The sequence below is a fragment of the Mesoplodon bidens genome (assembly GCF_964165515.1).
Source record: "Mesoplodon bidens genome assembly, chromosome: 14".
NCBI lineage: Eukaryota > Metazoa > Chordata > Mammalia > Artiodactyla > Ziphiidae > Mesoplodon > Mesoplodon bidens.
Window position 1 is genome coordinate 29,324,048 of NC_138170.1, and position 14,128 is coordinate 29,338,175.

Consider the following 14,128-nt stretch of genomic DNA (forward strand, 5'->3'; position numbering starts at 1 on the left):
TGGAGCTGACCTGTGGGGCTGGGGGCCTGGGGCTTTAGAGGCTGGCACAACCCAGGGGGTGGCCGTGCCCATGGCAGCAGTGGGAGCAACTGCAGAAGGACCACTTGCCATGTCTTTCTGCTTTGGGCTTGGGGTGCGAGTGATACAGGCTGTCGGCTCCTGCCTGGACACCTCCCACTGAAGTGGCAGGAGACAGTCACTCGGCTCCCTTGTGGGCTCACGGGGCTGAAACAGATTTTAACCAAAAGTCAGACAACTTGAGCATCCTCTTCGAGACCTTCTGTTCCTTTTTAGCTACAAGGAACGACCCACAGAAAAGTGATTTCATACTCCACTGGTGACATATACACGGTCTTCAGTGGGACAGGGAAGAAAATGACCTGCGACAGGGAGCGTCTTTCATGATTTGTGGTCCCCGGCTGCTCTCCTAGGAGGGTGAATCCCAGCAGAGTCTTTGCTGAGTAGTCTCAAGAGTGTGAGGGTGGGCTTCCCTGGTGGCGCAGTGGTTGAGAGTCCGCCTGCCGATGCAGGGGACACGGGTTCGTGCCCCGGTCCAGGAAGATCCCTCATGCCGTGGAGCGGCTTGGGCCCGTGAGCCATGGCCGCTGAGCCTGCGCGTCCGGAGCCTGTGCTCTGCAACGGGAGAGGCCACAACAGTGAGAGGCCCGCGTACCGCAAAAAAAAAAAAAAGGAGTGTGAGGGTGCAAACTGGAGATGCCCAGAGGGAGTTCCAGGGCTCCCCTGAGCGGGGAGCTGAGGGTCCTGCGGTGGAGGGGTGGGGCAGAGGAGGAGCTACTGGAGGGAAGAGGTGAGAGGGATGGATAAGGGGGCGGGGCTGAGCCAAGGGTGTCTATTACCTTCTCCTCCGTGTGGCCACAGTCGGTGCTATATTGTGGAGTTGGCTTTGTTAGAGTTCCAATCAATTACTGAAATTCTGTCTCAAAATAGGCAAGAAGAACCGCTGCCAGAGCAGGCCCAGCCATTTGGGTTACATAACAAAAGAACAGGTTATTTTAGGGGAGGTGATTTAGGCTCTAGGGTGCCTGCCACGCACGCCCCATTATCACGTTACTCTGATATGGGCTGCTCAGGGGTCTGTCTCCCGACGCTGTTCCCTGGACTCCCCCAGGGCCTTACTCACCTCTGGGACCCCAGGGCCTGGACAGTGCTACTCTGCTGAACCATCCTAACTCCTCCCAATTCACCATTAGTTGAGTTTTAGTTCAAATAACATTTATTCAGCACCTACCTGGCACCAGGCCCTATAGCAACACAAGGAATAGAGAAATGGCAAAGACACAGGCCCTGCCTGCTAGGAGCTCATGGTAATAGATTGTTGCTGTCGGATTATAAGTGGAATGAAAGAGGAGGGTAACAGTGATAGGAGAGCGTAAGGGACAGGGGTGTGGAGGGAAGGCTTCTGGGAGGAGAGGACAACCTGAGCTGAAGGGAGATGATGGCAAAGAAGAAAGAGTGCTCCAGGAAGAGACTAGCAAGGACAAAGATGGGGACCAGCCTGGTGCCTTCTGGGTCCTGGGAAGAGCCCCCAGAGCACCAGTGATAGGCAGGGAGGGTGGGGGCAGGCACTGGAAGGCCCATGGGGCTTTGTGCCACCTGAGAGGGACTTCATCCTGCAGGGTGCAGTCCTCAAGAGGAAGGGCGTGGCCAGAGAGAGAAAGACATGATCCCCGGTCCCCTGGTCAGGAATGGGTTGGTTTGAATTTCCAACATGGGCCACGCATTTGGTTTAAAAGAGCAAAATCAGAGTTAAAATTTTATTTGATAAGTATAAAAAGGATAGCTGTCACTCTTGTAATACAGTCTAAATTTGACTAAATTTTGGATAGAAGAGCAGAAATTAGAAAAAAAAGGTTCAGGAACACTGCCCCAGGTGGCGGGGAGCCATGGATGAGTTGGGTGGGGGTGGGATACAGGGCAATGACAGACATGAACCAGATTTGCATTATAGTGACTCTGGCTACTGACTGGCTGGAGGGTATGAGAGAGGAAAGGTTAGGCAGAGACCATGAAAGGGATGGGGATGATACTGGCTTGATTCGGGGTGTGGTACTCTGGGTGGGGAGATATTTAGGACACAAAACCAGAGAATTTGGTGTCAAGGAGTCAAGGCTGCCTTCTGGGGCCCTTGGTGGGTGGCCAGCTGGGTGGGGGGCAGGAAGGAGACGCTGGCTGGAGGAAGGAGGCTCTGGTGCAGGGTTGGCCAGAGTGATGGTCTGCTCCCACGGGTCATTTTCAAGGTGGCTGTGGGACATACAGGTGGGCAAAGGCCACAGTCTAGTGAGCAGCTGGCTAGGGCTGAAATCCCGTGTCCCAACTCCTGCCTTCCAGCTGGCTTGGTTGCACACTGAGAGTAGTGAGCAGGTGGCCCCAGGGTGGAGGAGGGCGCCTCCCAGGAAGGGTCTGGCAATCTTACTACATGGGGCACCCCTTGCTTCTCAGCTCTGCCCACAGGGCCTAGGTGGCTGGAAGCTTGGGTGAGCTCGCCTCTTGAAGCACATGCTGGGGAAGCCAAAGACTCAGTGTATCATGATCCTGGCCTCAAAACCACAGCAGGCATAGCTCAGAGGGTTCTGTCAGGCCAGGATCCCCCGAGGCCCGCCCAAGACCGCAGTTCTGCCCCAGGTGCTGGACCCTCCTGAGTGGCCCTGGCATCAGACCTCTTTTGCTGCTCTGGTACCTTTCCTGGCCCTGCCCAGCCTGACTGCAATCAGAGATTTGACAGATTTGGTAACACAGGAGAATGTTTAAAATAATGCCTTTGCCTACAATACCTCTCAGGGCTATTTTCATTGTAATCAGGGGTTAATGCTATAACCCAAGGAATGGAACACTAATGGTGGAATTTCAACACTGATGGAGATCAGGAAGGAATTATTCAGCATTCAGTGTATACTTATCTGTGGGACAGATGTCTCTCTTCTTACCTGAATGGCATAGGTTCCTTCTGGGGACAAAAGTTTAATTCTCTCAGTGGACACAAGAAATAGCTCAGACTCTGAAAATCCAAGCCTTAACAGGGAAGGGACAACCTCACATCTCTGTGGCAGGGGCTGTTGGTGAAGGGGAGGGAGCTGGAGCTTCATGTAAGACAACTTATCTGGCTGCAGGATTGGTCTTTAAGGTGGGTCAGTGGCCACCCATAGAAAGAAGGGCATCCAGAGGTAGTTCAGCAAACCCCGGCAGGGAGGGCTCCCATATTGGTAGGCAATGGACAGAAGCAGCATTAAGTGGTGGCAGTGACCCTGTTCTAGCTAAAAATGAGGCCCATGGGAGGAGAGCCCCAGCTGGCAGCTGGACACGTAGAGCATACAGAAGAGCTTTTGGAAGCGACTGCCAGGTCCCTAACTAGAGGCGTGACCATCGGGACTGGGCTCAGGGGCCCTCTCAGCACTGGAATGCTGAGCCCTGAGGGCTCAGCAGGGCTGAGAAGGCAGCTGTGCCTCAGGGGCCATGCAGCATCTTGGTTTCCCTCACACGCACTGGACCTGCTGAGATGAATTCCCCTTGCCCGTCCTGGGTGAGACTAGTCTTCCCAAGTGCTTCTCTCTGGGCAGTATGGGGTCTGGGGTGGAGCTGAGCTGCTGATGAGGCAGGACAAGCAGGGCCAGGCCCTCAGAGCCACGGAGGGGGTGGGTGTGGGAGTGGGGATGGGATGCTGGCTCTGGGTGAGACAAGCATCTCTGGGTCTAAGCAACAGGCACCCGAGTGAAAAAAACAAAACAAAACCCTATCACTTGTCTTTTTTTTTTTTTAAAGCATTTTGATGATTAACTCTTTGATGACCTTGGTCCCCAGGAGTTTTGGACTAGTAACTCGCCCTTGTTAAAAAGACATTAACAACTTTACATTCCTCCTTCAGTAGTACTTTATGACCTGTTACCCAGGTATTAGCTGGGGCTTTTCTTCCCCTTGAACAGTAGATGACATTGTCTTGAATCCACCAATTCGTGGTCTGTGTAACTTCAAAACCCTCCCACGTTCCTGGGGTTTGAGATTCTTTGGGCTTCTTCTGCCTCTTTGGGCTGCATCCAAAAATCAGTCACACCAGCATCTGTGAGTTTGGTAGCTGTTAGTGAAGTATTCTGGGGGGGTGTCAGGAAGGGGCCAGTCCCTTCTAGCCCAGCAGCATGTGCTTTCTGGGCTTGCACGGAGTTCCACATTCTGCTCCCTGCACCGGACAGAGCAGCCGCCCTCCTCTGGGCTCCCTTGGCCAACACTCAGCAAAGGGATTTCCCAATTCCTCTCTTTGAAAGGAATTTTGATCCTGATTGTAAAGATAATGAAGCTTTCTTTACCTTTTTGTAGACACAGTTTGCTTTTAAAATAAAAAATTCAGCTTCAGTTCATTTTCAAGAATTTCCCAGCAGTCCTTAAAATAAATCAGCAACTAATGGTGCTGCAAAAACGGGGTGAAGAGTCATGGTGGTGCAGGCAACACCCTGATATCTGTCGTGTTTTGTGTCTTCCAGTTTCTACCTGGATGTTTGAGATCCTGTAGATGCAATCAGCGACCCCAGGAGTGGAACGGAGTGTGCAGGCTGAGCGCTGAGAAGAGGCAGCCTGGGGCAAGCCTGCTCCAGCCTCCTGGTAATTAGTCGGTAGTTTTCAGTGGTGATGGGGGGGTGGTGAGACACTTTTTGACTAGGTCCATCTCACCAGGATGAGCTTCCAGACACTCAGGGCATTGCCATGAACTGCCCCGATCCTGCTGACTCAAGAGCTACCGTGGGCAACTGGAGATTATCATGCTAAGTGAAGTAAGTCAGAAAGAGAAAGACAAATACCATATGCTATCACTTATATATGGAATCTAAAATATGGTACAAATGAACCCATCTACAAAACAGAAACAGACTCACAGACATATAGAGATCAGACTTGTGGCTGCCAAGGTGGAGGAGGGAGGGAGAGGGTGGACTGGGAGTTTGGGGTGAGCAGATGCAAACTATTACATTTAGAACGGATAAACAACAAGGTCCTAATGTATAGCACAGGGAACTATATCCAATCTCCTGGGAAAAATCATAATGGAAAAGAATATGAAAAAAGAATGTATATATGTCTAAAACTGAGTCATTTTGCTGTACAGCAGAGGTTGGCATAACATTATAAATCAACTACACTTCAATAAGAAAAAGAGCTACCATGGAATCAGAAGGACCTTAGAGGTCACTGGTCCAACCCCGAGCAGAGCAGAAGCCCCACTATAGCATCCTGTAGTCACCCTGACTCCAAGGAGAGAGCTCACCACCTAACGAGGCACCCTGTCCCATCTTCTAGTTACTGAGCAGCTCCTGCTGGTGGAAGGCTCACCCTCGCACCCTTGGCTAGAATCTGCCTGCCTGCCTGCAATAACCACTTGTTTCCTGGTTCTGGTCCCTGAGGCTCTAAGGAATCAGCCTAATCCCTCTTCCACATGGCAGTCCAGCAGATATTTAGGGACAATTGGAGTGGAGGAATGCAGGATCTGGGGCCAGAGACAGGCCTGGTTGAAATCTTGACTCCACTGTTAACCTGTGTGATCTTCAGCAAGTTAGTTAACCTCTCTGATTCAGTTTTTTGTAATCTGTAAAGCTGGGACAATAATGTCTGCCTCACAGAGTGGTCCTGGGAATGAAAATAAATCACAAATAGAAGTTGCTTGGTGTTATTCCATCACCAATTCTCTGACACCAATTGAATGTCCTGCACTTCAACTCAGTTCTGACACTACCCTGAGTTAAAAGTGCACATAAGAAAAGGCAAAGTCATGGACAAGGCTCTGCCCTCTTCAGAGGCCAGCTACAGGTGTGAACCCCAGGCCAGCTGCACTTGTGACCAACTTGACTGTAAATTTGGGGGTTCCCACAACCTCCCTTTCAGTTTCTATAATTCCCTAAAATAATTCACCGAACTCACCAAAAGCACTATAACTGCAATTGCAGTTTTATTATAAAAGATCCAACTCAGGAATAGCCAGACAAAAGCAGGGTAGGTTCTAGGGGTTGAGGGCGTGGTGCAGAGTTTCCATGCCCCCATCCAGCCCAGCAATGTGCTCACCAACCAGGAAGCTCCCCCTGGCCTCACTGTCCAAAGTTCTTTAAAGGAGGTGTGCATTATTACCAGGTACAACTGATTCAGTCATTTGCCACGTGATTGAATGCAATCCCCAGCCCCTCTCCCCTCCTCCCTCTGTGGTTGGGATGGGGGTGAAGTTCCAACCCTCTAATCATGTGCTTGGTCTTTCTCAGTGGCCAGTCCCTCCCTTGAAATATCTAAGTGCCCACCATAAGTCACCACATTTGCATAAAAACTCAGACTTGGTGAAAGGGGCTCATGATGACTAAGAAAAGACACTCCTAATGTCTTTTGGACGTTTTAGAAATCCCATGTGTTTTTGAAGCTCTGTGCCAGGAACTGGGGCCAGAGGCCCCTTATATTCTTTATGACGCCGCACCTGACCTCACAAGCGCCGGTATCCTGTGATCTTTAGCACCCTGCTCACCCCTTTTCTTTTGTGATCTCCCAGTTGACAGGTTCCCACTATCTGGTCAGAGAACGAGGCATTCTCGTCAGTCTTTTTCTGGATTTTCTTTTTGTTAATATAGTTCAAGATTGAATTCGTTTGGGGACTAAAACATATAATTACAGTTATTTGGTGTGCACCTGTTTACAATTCAATCATAAGCCTCTCATAACTCGAGTTCCTCATGCTACGATGATTCTAGCCCCTCAATGACACATAAGAAGAGCAAATGCTAATAGCACTTGCTATGCACCAGGAGCTTTTTGAACTACTTCACATACATTAACTCACCCAATCCTCACAACAACCTAAAGAGAAGTTAAATAGTTGCAATCCCTGTTTAATATATGGGGAAACTGAGGCACAGAGAGGTTAGGTAACTTGCCCAAGATCACACAGCTAATAAGGGGCATAGCTAAAATTCGAACTCATGGTCTGGTTCCAGAGTCCTTGGTTTTAACCACTAAGGTGTGCTGCACACAACTTTGACTACCTCCCAACATTTTGGGAAGGGAAAGAAGGGGCACAGAAGAATGCCTTTGGTTCACGAAGCTGAAGAGTTTGCCCAGGCCCCAGCTGTCGTGGTGAGGGAGTCAGGGCTTCCATTTTCTACCCCGTCCCCCATCGGAGCACCTCTGGAGCAGCCCTGTGGGGCTGGGCTCTAACGAGTGAAGGCAGGCCTGAAGGTTCCTGTCCATCGGGCCTGGAAGGTCTTCATTCCTCATGCTTCGTGGGCCAGAGCTACTTCAGAGACTTCACAGCCTGATTCCTGGGAAGTGCAGCCACTCCAAAGGGAAGAGAGAGGACCAGCTTTTTCCTGCCTGGATGAAAAGGATTTAGTCCAGGAGGGTCCAGTACCAGGCTGTGCTGGTCCCAGAGAAGCTGACAGCTCAGGTGGTTCTGGAGCTAGTGGGATTTGGCATTGTGAGGGGCACAGGGATCTCCACGCCCACATCCAGTGTATCCATTGGGGTGTTGCTTGTTGCTACTTTAAAAATAACATCAAAGATTTGGGGGTGTGAAGGTGCCCAAGAGAATTAAAGGGGACGGATGCAGGGGGGCGATGCCTCTGGAAGAAGTTTGGTCTGCAGCGGTGTCTGCCCAGAAGAATCTGGGTGGTGACGCCATGTCTGCATGGCTCTGATGCATTCCCATTATGTTTGACCTTGCGGTCTCTTCTTTCTTCCCAAGTTCCAGAGATGAAGCTGTCTGGGAGCATGATGGGGGAGAAGTATTCTTAACTCATCCCATGTGCATGGCATTGACTTGAAACCACAAGGCAACAGTCAGTAGGTCATATGTGCTCTTTGCAGATGTTTCTCTTTCAGCATTTGGCTTGAGGAAGAGGAACTGGGGAGATGCAGGAAGAAGGTCTCTTGCTCCAGGAAACCTAGATCCTCCATCCTTCTGCCTTTTCTACATGAGTCTGTCTCTCTCCCTATAGTGTCAGAACTGGAAGGGGCCCCAGAGGTCCATTCTATCCACTCCCCAATTTAGGGATGGACAAAGTGACACCCAAAGAGGGAAATTACTCACCCAAGTCCATGAACTAGAGAATGTCAGAACTGGGGCAACATTGCAGATGCTGACTTTAGTCCAGAGCTAATTCAACCAGAAACGTCCCTGATGGACTCAATCACTCTTCACTTAGATGAAGAATCTGCCTTTACATGTCACTAAGTACAACCTCAAACATTCTGGCAACCTGCCACATACGTCTCAAAATATTTCTTTAGAGACCGTTGGTTGGTTTCTTTGTTTCTGGCTGCCACTCCAAGGTGACTCCTTCTACCCTTCTCCATCCCCCATCCCATCGACATGGCTGGTAAGGGTGGTGCTAACTGGGGGAGATCTGGTGAGGGCTTTCACAAGGAGCTGACTAATTAGTGACGGAATTAAGATCAGAGGTCATGGTTTTGTAAACTTGTAAAAGCAGGTGGTGGTGGCACTTGGAGCCCTCTTGCTGCCCCAGGTCAAGTGTGTGGTGGCAGCTGGTGAATACAGTGGGAGGAGGAGGCCTGGACAGCCATGGGAGGCAGTGCCCGATACTAGCGTTAGAGGCTTTGTGCCATCTTGGCAGTCTTGCTAGAAATGGCCAGCACCTGGAATGGATGCCTTCTGTTGCATGATACAACAACTAACATCTAGCCAGTGGTATTTCAACCCGGCTGCCCATTAGAATCACCCAGAGAACTTTTTAAAATCCTGATGATCAGGTCACACCCTGGACTAATAATATTAGCATCTCTGATATCAGTATTTTTCAAAGTTCTCCAGGTGATTCCAACGTGCACCCAAGATTGAGATCCCTGCTCCAGGCCAAGGGTTCAGAGCTTCAGCTGACCCTTGAAGGACCTTGTCCATGTGTCTTCCCTTGAACTTGTTACTTGCTTTCCCCAAAGGAGAATGCAAATAATAATAATAAAATCAATCAATCACCTGAGTGTTCTGGGCTGATGGGATGGACTCCCACTTCTCATGCCCACCCCACTCAGAGGAACTATAAGGTGGAGGGTAAAGTGCTGACAGAAGATGGAAGAAGAGGTCACAGACAGCTCATGGACAACAAGAATATGCTTTCCTGGTTGTCAGCAAGGCCTCTTTTGTGATGAGCTGTTGGCTGGAATGAAGGCTAAGGCTTGGGCTAACAGGATCAGCTGAGGGGTCGGAGCAGATCAGATCTGGGGAGGCCAGCAGCTGCTCTGAGAGAACAAGAGAGGCTCCACCTCCTTCTGGAATGGGAGACCCCAGAGGCAAAGTGAGGGAGGGTCAGGTTAAGGATGAAAGCCAGGTGCCCTGACCCCAGGTAAAGCTCTTTCGTTGGTATCTCCGTACTTGTGTTCAAAGACTAATTATTGTTCAGTCAAGGCCTTGCCTTCTTTTGCTGAGAAGGGGCTCAGCCAACTGGGAGAAGGCTGAAGCTCTGTAAGCCTCCACCCCCTCTGGGTGTTGAAGGGACACAACCCAGATTTGAGGGCCTAGCAGTGCTGATAGAGAGGGAGACTGTCATGGCCAAAGTCTCACAGCTGGGAAGCAGAGGCTGAATGGCAGCCTCCTTCTTAAGAAGGGCTCCAATATGGCCATAGAAGCCATTCCTTCATTCACTGTTCAGGCATTTAAAAAAACCTGCTTGGGTAGAAAAAATATGTGTCCCCAGACCAACTTTCCAAACACTACCCTAGTCCTCCCTTCAGGGACCAGGTCAAGATATACGGGCCTCTGGGCAGCCCGGCAATGTGGTGCCCTTCAAACGGTGTTTATTCTTTTACTGTTTCTCAATATTTATTTACTGGGGTTTAGGAGGAACTTATTTTCCATTAATAAAAATTGCACACCTCTTTAAAACTTGGAATAAGAATCTGATTCTCCAGTGAGACATGTTTTACAGAAACCGATTCACCAATAATTCTTTTCCAGAGCCAAGAGCAAAGTCAAAGTTGTGAAGAAAAGCACTGCTCAAAGCGTTTCCCGCCTTTTAGAAGTTACCCGTTCTCTTTTCAGTTTTGTGGATTTCCCACTGAATGTTTTTTGTTTGTTTCTTTTCATCTTTTTAATCAACTCGGTGAAAGACATCCTAAATGCTACAAGAAACACAACAGAATATTTTTTTCTTCCAGTATTAAAAAAATGACACACAAATATTTTTAAGAAACTTCTATATAATCAAGGCAGAGATCTGGAGTAAATCACCGAATGTTTTTAGGAAGCTTCTTAGAGGGTTTACATTTTAGATCAAGTACGAATTCCCAGTGAATAGCTTTACACTGTGTGGATAAGCATCACAAGATGCCCCCAGAGGTTTGCAGGTCGCGCTCGCACTGGAGGACCAGTCTACTTGAACCCGAGTGTGGCCGCCGAAGCCGGCCGGGTCAGGCAGGGAAGGGTGGGGGACCCCGAGCCGGCGACACATTTTCACTTCGTTGGACGCCCTACAGGCCGGTAGCCGCGGCGCCCAGCCCTCCAACCCGCGGCCCCGCTCACACCCTCCCGGGAAGAGCCGCCCCCCTCCCCACCGCGAATCTCCCTGAATCCAAGCCCTCTCTCTGCCTTAGGAAGCGCGTACCCCGACTGGGAGTACCCTCCTTTGTTCTCTGCAGGGTTCCAGGAGTGGACTGTAAACCCACCAGGACAATGAGTGAAGAGCCTGTCCCCGAGGCCGCCTCCCCGCCGTCCGCGCAGGGGCAGCAGTACTTCGATCGTTTCCCCGAGGACGACCCCGAGTACCTGCGCCTTCGCAACCGTGCAGCGGACCTGCGGCAGGACTTCAACCTGATGGAGAAGAAGAAGCGTGTCACTATGATCCTGCAGAGCCCGGTGAGCGGGGTCTGCCCCGGCGGGCTGGGGGAGAAAGGAGGCCGCAGGGGGTGCGGCGAGGGGGGATGAGGGGGGACGCTGATTCAGCCGGTGAACCTGAAAGACAAATAACTCTGCTTGCGGGCTTCCCTGGTGGCGCAGTGGTTGAGAGTCCGCCTGCCGATGCAGGGGACACGGGTTCGTGCCCCGGCCTAGGAAGATCCCCCATGCCGCGGAGCGGCTGGGCCCGTGAGCCATGGCCGATGAGCCTGCGCGTCTGGAGCCTGTGCTCCGCAACGGGAGAGGCCACAACAGTGAGAGGCCCGCGTACCGCAAAAAAAAAATAATAGTAATAAAAAAACTCCGCCTCCGCTGGCTCAGGGTCGGAGCAATTTTCAGCTCTGTGAGCGAGATGCTCTGACAACGTGGGTGTGTGAGTCTCTCCCTAGTCACTGGCGGAGGGCAGTGGTTTGGCTCGGTGCCGGGAGGAGGTGGGTCTGAGACACAGGAGCCCCACCTCAGTTTCTTGTGCCCCTTCTTGAGCCTCACTTTCCAGTCTTCCTTTCCCTCTTCACCGAAAGCTGTAACAATTCGAGTAAACCAGGGGCCACCGGGGTTGCCACGTGGGAGGTTTGGGGCTCCCTTTTCTGAAAGCCACAAAGAACGCGGTCCTGGCAAATAAGGCTTTGAAAACCCCAGGAGGTGGGGGAGTGGAGGGCACAGCGGGCGAGACCGGATCAGCCAGCCGTGGCCGGAGTCTGGAGGTCAGCTGGCGCCTGCCTGGCCTGGACACAGAGCTCTTCCTTGAGGCAGGTGGTGCGTTGAGGGTGGAGGGTGGGCCTACGGGACCAGTGAAGCAGGAGGGTGGTGCAGGCCCTCGGAGGGGGAGGACGAGCAGTGTGGACAGAGGCAAGGGGGAGTCTCGGGGCAGTAAAGCTGGGGGTCCGCAGGCAGCAGTGCATGACCCTAAGTGTTGGGAAGCTCAGGGGTGCAGCTGGCATCTCCAGGCACTTGCCAGGATGAGATCTGCCGCAGCCACTACCCGGCTTTTCTGAGACCCTGGTTGAGAGCACACAGTGAATGCTCGGGCCTCACAGAGGAGTGCTCAGGGGGATGGGCCCGCGGTCTTGGTGACAGGTGACACCATGTTGGGGAGTCTGGAGGAAAGTGGCAGGTGCTAAAAACGTTGGGATGACAGAAACTCTGAGGGAGACTAGAAGGGATGGCGGGTGTGGTAGGAGATGTGGCAGAGTTGGTACCAACCCAAGTGTGGGGGCCTGAAGGATGGGACTCTGTTCTCAGGCAGGAGATGGGGACAGGAGGAGGTCATGCTTCTTCTGTGCTTTTGTAGGTTCCCCAACACCTAAGTGGCTCCCTATTTCCTCCTGAGTGTGCTCTGCTGCTACCTGGTGGACAGGCATGCCCTATTTGTGGCCTGATGGTCTGAAAAGCCAGGCTTAGAGTAGCAGGACATCAGAAGTGGAAGTGACCTCTGAGGTCATCAAATCCTGAAAATGAAGAAACTGAGGCCCAGAAGAGCCATCGGCCTGGCTAACGGACAGGAAAGATGGCATACTTTTTCATTCAATTCTGCTTTTAAAAAAGTCTTTTAGAAAAAAAAAAGAAGAAAAAAAGAAGTCTTTTAATTACTAAAGTGAAGTCCTGCCATGTCTGATGGGGGGAGAGAGGAGGGGGTCTAGGCTATCCCTGAGACACAGGAAGGACCTGGAGTCTGGAGTATTGCCCATGAGGCAAAGGAACAGGATCCATTCCCAGCATCTTATTGCTCCCCACACAGCAGTCTGGGGAGGCTCCTGAGGTCCCAGTGGGATTGCCCGGTGCCCCCTGGGACCCAGATATCCCACATGTGGTCCTGGCCTAGCTGACCCAAGGGCTAGGGGTGGGCACTTGGAAGAGGGGCCCTCTGTCTCCCACATGAGGCACACTGGGAGGACCAGCGCCTCGGGGGCCTGCTTCAGTCTTTCAGGGAGGAGCTGGAAGGCCTCATCCAGGAGCAGATGAAGAAGGGGAACAACTCCTCCAATATCTGGGCCCTGCGGCAGATCGCGGACTTCATGGCCAGCACGTCCCACGCAGTCTTCCCGACATCTTCCATGAGTACGTGGGGAGCTGGGGAGCCGCCAGGAGCAGAGGTGGAGGAAGTGGGGGAGGGGAAGGCGCAGTCAGAAGCAGCTCGGTTGCCGCAGGCCTACGCAGTGAGCGCTGCAGCTGCATTAGCAGACCTGGGGGAGCTGGGCCGCAGCCAGAGAGGTACCTGCCTCTGCTTCTGATGCTGCTGCGATTTAAAGACCCCAGGAGGATTATCGCTGATGCCCAGAAATCGGAGGGCAGGGGGTGGTGGAGACTTAAGGGAGAACCTAGTTCGGGTTCTGCTGGGGGCGGGCGGAGGATGGCACAGTGTCACTGCAATGAGAGGCAGGGCGGCCTATGTATGATCCCTCCACCCCCACCCCTCGTAAGCGGATTAGCATGGAGGGAAGAGCTTTGCAACTCAAGGTGCCTTGCACGGCCGCTGCTCGAGGCCCAGGAGTGGACAGTGGAGAATCCTCTGGAGACAGAGGATTCTGCTCTGTTACTCGAGCTATGGGCACAGAACCTAAGAAAATCCTCGTGTCCTCACAGCATCCAGCCCTCAGGCTGATCTTCCCTCAATCCCCTGGCGTCACTCCCTTGGAGATGGAGTTGGTGGGGGTGGGGCAGATGGGAGGCCATTGGAGCCATTGTCTCCTCACCCCACTGGACAGGCCAACCTGACCCCGTAGACAAGGGCCAAGAGCAGCCAGGGCTAGGCACGAACCCGTCTTCTTTGGCTCTGAAGCTCTGCCCACAACTTTTAAAAACCAGACATCGAAAAATACTTGCCCTCAGCAAGATGAATATAGGATTATAGTTGAAAATTAGGAAAATAGTTGAGAAAGGGTAATAAAAATTACTGTACTGTGTTCTTACAAGCAAGAAATTACTATTATCAATATTTTGGTGTATATCCTTCCAACCTTTTTCTCTAAACATATACAGACTATGCCAAAAAAAGTGGAATTGCATTATACATACAAATTTAATAGCCTTAGCATATCTTGACTAATTTTTCACATAATAAAATATGGCTCTATAGCATAATTTTTGGTGGATGTACACTCTTCTGTACATGGCTGAATGTGCCACAGTCTATTTAATCAGTTTCCCATTTTTGGACTTTTAGGTGGTTTCCAACTTTTTGCTATTATGAATGACCATGCAATAAACATCCTTGTAAATAAATCTGCAGTTATAACCATGACTATTTTC

At 51.4% G+C, this 14,128-nt stretch overlaps 1 protein-coding gene across 4 annotated transcripts in view; it reads left to right on the top strand.

Moving 5' to 3' along the window:
* ADD2 (adducin 2) overlaps window positions 1-14,128 on the top strand; it is a 113,843-nt gene that overhangs the window by 59,159 nt on the left and 40,556 nt on the right. For 3 of the 4 annotated variants that reach the window (XM_081255059.1, XM_081255062.1, XM_081255061.1), the window contains exons 2-4: window positions 4,491-4,608; window positions 10,624-10,840; window positions 12,799-12,937. In XM_081255059.1, coding sequence (XP_081111185.1) covers window positions 10,658-10,840; window positions 12,799-12,937 — 322 coding nt within the window. In that variant the 5' untranslated portion in view covers window positions 4,491-4,608; window positions 10,624-10,657. Of the gene's footprint in view, window positions 1-4,490; window positions 4,609-10,578; window positions 10,841-12,798; window positions 12,938-14,128 lie in introns of all 4 variants that reach the window. The other variant, XM_081255060.1, reaches the window with a different exon arrangement.